Source organism: Procambarus clarkii, chromosome 18, assembly GCF_040958095.1.
Source record: "Procambarus clarkii isolate CNS0578487 chromosome 18, FALCON_Pclarkii_2.0, whole genome shotgun sequence".
Lineage (NCBI taxonomy): Eukaryota > Metazoa > Arthropoda > Malacostraca > Decapoda > Cambaridae > Procambarus > Procambarus clarkii.
The window spans coordinates 29075615-29084295 of record NC_091167.1 but is presented as its reverse complement, the minus strand read 5'-3'; the positions used below and the strand labels follow the sequence as shown (position 1 = coordinate 29084295).

Sequence of the window (8681 nt, the reverse complement as noted above, 5' to 3'; positions counted from 1 at the left end):
TGTCCTTGTTGACGGGAGTCTCCTGCTTCTCTCCCGCAGTCATCTACTTATTTTGATTTATATATTCATGAAATTTTATGTCTGTTTATCTGTTAACCTCTGTTGGAGGGCAGACGTTCAGGGCTAGTCTCTTGCAACATTGTTCGGGGGTCTGTTGTTGCATGGCCAGTGTGGGTGGTTTAGGACCATCCCTCTGTCCTTAAATCCCCCCCCCCCTTCCTTTTTCCTTCTAAAAGGAATCTCCCGTATTTTGAAACCCCAACGACTCCAGGGACGTATGAAACGTGTATTTAAATGAACATGCAGACGAAGAGTCACAATAACCTGGCTGAACAATGTTGACCAAACCATACACTAGAAAGTGAAGAGACGACGACGTTTCGGTCCGTCCTGGACCATTCTCACAGTCGACTTGAGAATGGTCGGTTTGGAGGGAGCCGGTCGGCCGAGCGGACAGCACGCTGTACTTGTGATCCTGTGGTCCTGGGTTCGATCCCGGGCGCCGGCGAGAAACAATGGGCACAGTTTCTTTCACCCTATGCCCCTGTTACCTAGCAGTAAAATAGGTACCTGGGTGTTAGTCAGTTGTCACGGGCTGCTTCCTGGGGGTGGAGGCTTGGTCGAGGACCGGGCCGCGGGGACACTAAAGCCCCGAAATCATCTCAAGATAACCTCAAGATGGTCCAGGAAGGACCGAAACGTCGTCGTCCCTTCACGCAGTTTGGTGAACAAATGAACATGGTGTTAAAACAGACCTTACGGTTCATATCGACGATAAATTATATTCCAAATCTATACATCTGATTCACAGAGCACTGCCCTAAGGCACTGAATGCCCCTAACGTAGCCCCAGGGGTTCGAGACCCGGCTGCTACGGTGGAGAAAGATGTTGTTTGTTGTTAAAGATTCGCTACCTGGAACAAAAAGTTCCAAGTAGCACGGGCTATGGTGAGCCCGTAGTGGAGAAAGATGCTCACACTTGCAGTTTTAAAGCAAGTCTGTTTAAGTAGTAACATGTGAAAGGGATCGTAACTTATTAGAGAATAGCTTGTAGGCTATATTGACTCAGGTGTGGATGCGTGAGGTGGGTGAGTGAGGTGGATGAGTGAGGTGGATGCGTGAGGCGACCAGGTGAGGTAACAGAGGGAGGGAGGAAGGAGTAGGAAGGTAGAGCTGTAGCTCTCCAGACTGGCTCTTTGAGGCGACCAGGTGAGGTAACAGAGGGAGGGAGGAAGGAGTAGGAAGGTAGAGCTGTAGCTCTCCAGACTGGCTCTTTGAGGCGACCAGGTGAGGTAACAGAGGGAGGGAGGAAGGAGTAGGAAGGTAGAGCTGTAGCTCTCCAGACTGGCTCTTTGAGGCGACCAGGTGAGGTAACAGAGGGAGGGAGGAAGGAGTAGGAAGGTAGAGCTGTAGCTCTCCAGACTGGCTCTTTGAGGCGACCAGGTGAGGTAACAGAGGGAGGGAGGAAGGAGTAGGAAGGTAGAGCTGTAGCTCTCCAGACTGGCTCTTTGAGGGGTACAGATACCTTTGAATTTTAAGGTTTTCTCCCATATTCATTTTCTTTCAATTGATTGGGAAGTGGAATTATTAATTAAAACCTGGTGAACCTGGTGAACCTGGTGAACCTGGTGATCCTGGTGAACCTGGTGAACCTGGTGGTCCTGGTGAACCTGGTGGTCCTGGTGAACCTGGTGATCCTGGTGAACCTGGTGATCCTGGTGAACCTGGTGATCCTGGTGAACCTGGTGATCCTGGTGGTCCTGGTGAACCTGGTGGTCCTGGTGAACCTGGTGATCCTGGTGAACCTGGTGATCCTGGTGAACCTGGTGATCCTGGTGAACCTGGTGATCCTGGTGGTCCTGGTGAACCTGGTGGTCCTGGTGAACCTGGTGGTCCTGGTGAACCTGGTGAACCTGGTGAACCTGGTGGTCCTGGTGAACCTGGTGAACCTGGTGAACCTGGTGGTCCTGGTGAACCTGGTGGTCCTGGTGAACTTGGTGGTCCTGGTGAACCTGGTGAACCTGGTGAACCTGGTGGTCCTGGTGAACCTGGTGAACCTGGTGATCCTGGTGAAACTGGTGGTCCTGGTGAACCTGGTGAACCTGGTGGTCCTGGTGAACCTGGTGGTCCTGGTGAACCAGGTAGTTCTGGTGAACCTGGTGGTCCTGGTGAACCTGGTGGACCTGGTGAACCAGGTAGTCCTGGTGAACCTGGTGAACCTGGTGGACCTGGTGAACCTGGTGGACCTGGTGAACCAGGTAGTCCTGGTGAACCTGGTGGTCCTGGTGAACCTGGTGGACCTGGTGAACCAAGTAGTCCTGGTGAACCTGGTGGTCCTGGTGAACCTGGTGGACCTGGTGAACCAGGTAGTCCTGGTGAACCTGGTGGTCCTGGTGAACCTGGTGGACCTGGTGAACCTGGTGAACCTGGTGGTCCTGGTGAACCAGGTAGTCCTAGTAAACCTGGTGGTCCTGGTGAACCTGGTGGACCTGGTGAACCTGGTGAACCTGGTGGACCTGGTGAACCAGGTAGTCCTGGTGGTCCTGGTGAACCTGGTGGTCCTGGTGAACCTGGTGGACCTGGTGAACCAGGTAGTCCTGGTGAACCAGGTAGTCCTGGTGAACCTGGTGGTCCTGGTGAACCTGGTGGTCCTGGTGAACCAGGTAGTCCTGGTGAACCTGGTGGTCCTGGTGAACCTGGTGGACCTGGTGAACCTGGTGAACCTGGTGGTCCTGGTGAACCTGGTGGACCTGGTGAACCTGGTGAACCTGGTGGTCCTGGTGAACCAGGTAGTCCTGGTGAACCTGGTGGTCCTGGTGAACCTGGTGGACCTGGTGAACCTGGTGGACCTGGTGAACCTGGTGGTCCTGGTGAACCTGGTGGACCTGGTGAACCTGGTGGTCCTGGTGAACCTGGTGGTCCTGGTGAACCTGGTGGTCCTGGTGAACCTGGTGGTCCTGGTGAACCTGGTGGTCCTGGTGAACCTGGTGGACCTGGTGGTCCTGGTGAACCTGGTGGTCCTGGTGAACCTGGTGGACCTGGTGAACCTGGTGGTCCTGGTGAACCTGGTGGACCTGGTGAACCTGGTGGTCCTGGTGAACCTGGTGGTCCTGGTGAACCTGGTGGACCTGGTGAACCTGGTGGACCTGGTGAACCTGGTGGTCCTGGTGAACCTGGTGGTCCTGGTGAACCTGGTGGTCCTGGTGAACCTGGTGGACCTGGTGAACCTGGTGAACCTGGTGAACCTGGTGGTCCTGGTGAACCTGGTGGACCTGGTGAACCTGGTGAACCTGGTGGTCCTGGTGAACCTGGTGGACCTGGTGAACCTGGTGAACCTGGTGGTCCTGGTGATCCAGGTAGTCCTGGTGAACCTGGTGGTCCTGGTGAACCTGGTGGACCTGGTGAACCTGGTGGACCTGGTGAACCTGGTGGTCCTGGTGAACCTGGTGGACCTGGTGAACCTGGTGGTCCTGGTGAACCTGGTGGTCCTGGTGAACCTGGTGGACCTGGTGAACCTGGTGGACCTGGTGAACCAGGTAGTCCTGGTGAACCTGGTGGTCCTGGTGAACCTGGTGAACCTGGTGGTCCTGGTGAACCTGGTGGACCTGGTGAACCTGGTGGTCCTGGTGAACCAGGTAGTCCTGGTGAACCTGGTGGTCCTGGTGAACCTGGTGGACCTGGTGAACCTGGTGGTCCTGGTGAACCTGGTGGACCTGGTGAACCTGGTGGTCCTGGTGAACCTGGTGGACCTGGTGAACCTGGTGGACCTGGTGAACCTGGTGGTCCTGGTGAACCTGGTGGTCCTGGTGAACCTGGTGGTCCTGGTGAACCTGGTGGTCCTGGTGGTCCTGGTGAACCTGGTGGTCCTGGTGAACCTGGTGGTCCTGGTGAACCTGGTGGTCCTGGTGAACCTGGTGAACCTGGTGGTCCTGGTGAACCTGGTGGACCTGGTGAACCTGGTGGTCCTGGTGAACCTGGTGAACCTGGTGGTCCTGGTGAACCTGGTGAACCTGATGGTCCTGGTGGACCTGGTGAACCTGGTGAACCTGGTGAACCTGGTGGTCCTGGTGGACCTGGTGAACCTGGTGATCCTGGTGAACCTGGTGAACCTGGTGGTCCTGGTGAACCTGGTGGACCTGGTGAACCTGGTGGTCCTGGTGGACCTGGTGGTCCTGGTGAACCTGGTGAGTATGGTGGCCGTAGGTTATGTCTGGAGGTGGACTCACTATATAAGCTGACTCCATTATTTAGTATTATAATATTAATGCTAGCAGTCTTTTCTCTGCCATTATTACGGCCGCGAAGTGAGGCATTAAATATGTACCCGGGTTTATTCCGCTGTCTGGAGAGAGCAGGAAAATATTTTCTCTAAGATTACCACTCACATAAAATTGTCCAGAAGTTGGAGAGGGCTCCGTGTCCACCCCCCCCCCCCACCCCCTGACACAGCTGGCAAGGGCTGGCCATTGACAGTTGGCAAGGGCTGGCCATTGACAGCTGGCAAGGGCTGGCCATTGACAGCTGGCAAGGGCTGGCCATTGACAGCTGACAAGGGCTGGCCATTGACAACTGGCAAGGGCTGGCCATTGACAGCTGGCAAGGGCTGGCCATTGACAGCTGGCAAGGGCTGGCCATTGACAACTGGCAAGGGCTGGCCATTGACAGCTGGCAAGGAGGGCAGTTCGCCACCTCGTACACACTGTACGAGGAGTCATTAAAAGTATCTTGAAACTATAAACATTAAATTAATTGCTTTCTTCCCTGGCTGCTTAATGTCATCGGCGCGTCTCCTGTGTTTACGACCCATTAACTTCCCCTTGTCAATGGTCACCAAATTTAGACCCGCACCCCACTCGACACCCATTAGTACTACCACGCGCGGGTACGCTCACATGGGTACTACCACTCGTGGGTATTATCCACATATGAGTACAGCCTTATATGGGTACTCCAGTACATGGGTACTCCCATACATATGTACTCACTCTCACAACTGGGTACTGCCTTGTGCATGTTTTTACAAAGATGAGTAGTGCCCTAGACAGCTTCTTACAAAGATGGGCACTGCCCTAGACAGCTTCTTACAAAGATGGGCACTGCCCTAGACAGCTTCTTACAAAGATGGGCACTACCATGGACAGCTTCTTACAAAGATGGGCACTGCCCTAGACAGCTTCTTACAAAGATGGGCACTACCATAGACAGCTTCTTACAAAGATGGGCACTGCCCTAGACAGCTTCTTACAAAGATGGGCACTGCCCAAGACAGCTTCTTACAAAGATGGGTACTACCCTAGACAGCTTCTTACAAAGATGGGTACTACCCTAGACAGCTTCTTACAAAGATGGGTACTACCCTAGACAGCTTCTTACAAAGATGGGTACTACCCTAGACAGCTTCTTACAAAGATGGGTACTGCCCTAGACAGCTTCTTACAAAGATGAGTACTACTATGGACAGCTTCTTACACTCATGGGTACTCAAGAGAGTACCCATGTGTGTAAGGTACCCATAATACCTGAGAGATAAACAGCCAGCAACAGCTGTCTATCTCTCAGGTATCCAGGTGAACAGAGGCATCAGGGGGAAAAAAACTGGGCCTTAAGATCTCCATCCTTTCGACCTCAGATTTTTTTCGAAGTCAGAAAAATATGTTAAGCATTACACATTTTTGGGCGAATTTTCTCCGTGCATATTTGATTATAATACTTATGTTAAGCTTTGCTTAGTAGATAACAAAGTTTGTGACCAATGGAATCAATACTTTCAAACTTCTTATATAAGAATTCTGGGCTCGAGGAGCTCTTAGATACATAGACGAATATTATTACCCATTATATCTACGTCTAGAGAAATTAGATCAAAGAAATTAGAAATTAGATTTGATTAGAAATTAGAAATTAGATTTGATGATAAGATCAAATAGAGTCATGTAAGGTCATAATTGGTAGATGTAACACTTGGAGATAAGGATTTGGGATGGAACGAAGGAGAGAAATGTTGCCCAACCACTTGGACGGTCGGGGATTGAACGCCGACCGGCAAGAAGGGTGACCGTCGCTCTACCGTCCAGCCCAAGCGGTTAGGTCGTGAATCTAACCCTTGAGACGCACCACTTGCTGCCAGCTTCAGGTGTGGTCATGTTGTGTCTCGCATCATATGTTTCCTCAGTAGTTAATTGTTTGTTAAATGCTTACAACTTGACCTGGTACATAGTTATGTTAGTCTTTGTGCCCAGTGGGTACTTCTTGCCCTGTTATCTCTGAGGGTATTACTTGCCCTGTTATCTCTGAGGGTACTTCTTGCCCTGTTATCTCTGAGGGTATTACTTGCCCTGTTATCTCTGAGGGTACTTCTTGCCCTGTTATCTCTGAGGGTATTACTTGCCCTGTTATCTCTGAGGGTACTTCTTGCCCTGTTATCTCTGAGGGTATTACTTGCCCTGTTATCTCTGAGGGTACTTCTTGCCCTGTTATCTCTGAGGGTATTACTTACCCTGTTATCTCTGAGGGTACTTCTTGCCCTGTTATCTCTGAGGGTATTTCTTGCCCTGTTATCTCTGAGGGTACTTCTTGCCCTGTTATCTCTGAGGGTATTTCTTGCCCTGTTATCTCTGAGGGTATTACTTGCCCTGTTATCTCTGAGGGTACTTCTTGCCCTGTTATCTCCGAGGGTACTTCTTGCCCTGTTATCTCTGAGGGTACTTCTTGCCCTGTTATCATGAGGGTACTTCTTGCCCTGTTATCTCTGAGGGTACTTCTTGCCCTGTTATCTCTGAGGGTACTTCTTGCCCTGTTATCTCTGAGGGTACTTCTTGCCCTGTTATCTCTGAGGGTACTTCTTGCCCTGTTATCTCTGAGGGTATTACTTACCCTGTTATCTCTGAGGGTACTTCTTGCCCTGTTATCTCTGAGGGTATTTCTTGCCCTGTTATCTCTGAGGGTACTTCTTGCCCTGTTATCTCTGAGGGTATTTCTTGCCCTGTTATCTCTGAGGGTATTACTTGCCCTGTTATCTCTGAGGGTACTTCTTGCCCAGTTATCTCCGAGGGTACTTCTTGCCCTGTTATCTCTGAGGGTACTTCTTGCCCTGTTATCATGAGGGTACTTCTTGCCCTGTTATCTCTGAGGGTATTACTTGCCCTGTTATCTCTGAGGGTACTTCTTGCCCTGTTATCTCCGAGGGTACTTCTTGCCCTGTTATCTCTGAGGGTATTTCTTGCCCTGTTATCTCTGAGGGTACTTCTTGCCCTGTTATCATGATGGTACTTCTTGCCCTGTTATCTCTGAGGGTACTTCTTGCCCTGTTATCATGATGGTACTTCTTGCCCTGTTATCATGATGGTACTTCTTGCCCTGTTATCATGATGGTATTTCTTGCCCTGTTATCTCTGATGGTACTTCTTGCCCTGTTATCTCTGATAGTATTTCTTGCCCTGTTATCTCTGATAGTATTTCTTGCCCTGTTATCTCTGATGGTATTTCTTGCCCTGTTATCTCTGATGGTATTTCTTGCCCTGTTATCTCTGATGGTATTTCTTGCCCTGTTATCTCTGATGGTATTTCTTGCCCTGTTATCTCTGATGGTATTTCTTGCCCTGTTATCTCTGAGGGTATTCCTTGCTCTGTTATCTCTGATAGTATTTCTTGCCCTGTTATCTCTGATGGTATTTCTTGCCCTGTTATCTCTGAGGGTATTTCTTGCCCTGTTATCTCTGAGGGTATTTCTTGCCCTGTTATCTCTGGTGGTATTTCTTGCCCTGTTATCTCTGATAGTATTTCTTGCCCTGTTATCTCTGTTAGTATTTCTTGCCCTGTTATCTCTGATAGTATTTCTTGCCCTGTTATCTCTGATAGCATTTCTTGCCCTGTTATCTCTGATAGTATTTCTTGCCCTGTTATCTCTGATAGCATTTCTTGCCCTGTTATCTCTGATAGCATTTCTTGCCCTGTTATCTCTGATAGCATTTCTTGCCCTGTTATCCCTGATGGCATTTCTTGCCCTGTTATCTCTGATGGCATTTCTTGCCCTGTTATCCCTGATGGCATTTCTTGCCCTGTTATCTCTGGTGGTATTTCTTGCCCTGTTATCTCTGATAGTATTTCTTGCCCTGTTATCTCTGTTAGTATTTCTTGCCCTGTTATCTCTGATAGTATTTCTTGCCCTGTTATCTCTGATAGCATTTCTTGCCCTGTTATCCCTGATGGCATTTCTTGCCCTGTTATCTCTGATGGCATTTCTTGCCCTGTTATCCCTGATAGTATTTCTTGCCCTGTTATCCCTGTTGGTGATTGACTTTGTTCATTTATTATGCACCCAATACCCATCTCGACTATCCAACTTATATGCAAGTCTTAAGTGAGGATCAGAAAGTCTTATGACACTTATCTCTTGTCATATTTCCAGGCTTTTCTTGCAATAAAAGTGAAGAGTCTCTTAAGCTCTTAAGAGAACTCTTTTCTTAAGTTCTCTTTTCTCTTAAGTTCTTAACGTATAAAAGTTCTCAAGATGAGACGAGCACACTGCACGAACGTGTGAACTTACCAACTTGAAGTTCTTGAAGATGAACTTATAAGCCTCCTAAGAGGGAGCCGGTCGGCCGAGCGGACAGCACGCTGGACTTGTGATCCTGTGGTCCAGGGTTCGATCCCAGGCGCCGGCGAGAAACAATGGGCAGAGT

At 50.0% G+C, this 8681-nt stretch overlaps 2 protein-coding genes across 2 annotated transcripts; one reads left to right on the top strand and one right to left on the bottom strand.

Moving 5' to 3' along the window:
- Positions 1-1591: 1591 nt before the first annotated feature.
- On the top strand, positions 1592-4372 carry LOC138366044 (collagen alpha-1(III) chain-like; the record flags this gene model as incomplete). Its single annotated transcript, XM_069326768.1, has 1 exon — positions 1592-4372. A coding segment is annotated over one exon (2781 nt), but the record flags the coding sequence as incomplete, so codon positions are not given.
- A 2990-nt stretch (positions 4373-7362) lies between these two features.
- LOC138366043 (coagulation factor V-like) lies at positions 7363-8328 on the bottom strand. The gene has a single exon (XM_069326767.1). The coding sequence runs from the start codon at positions 8326-8328 to the stop codon at positions 7363-7365; it is 966 nt and encodes a 321-aa protein (XP_069182868.1).
- Positions 8329-8681: the final 353 nt, after the last annotated feature.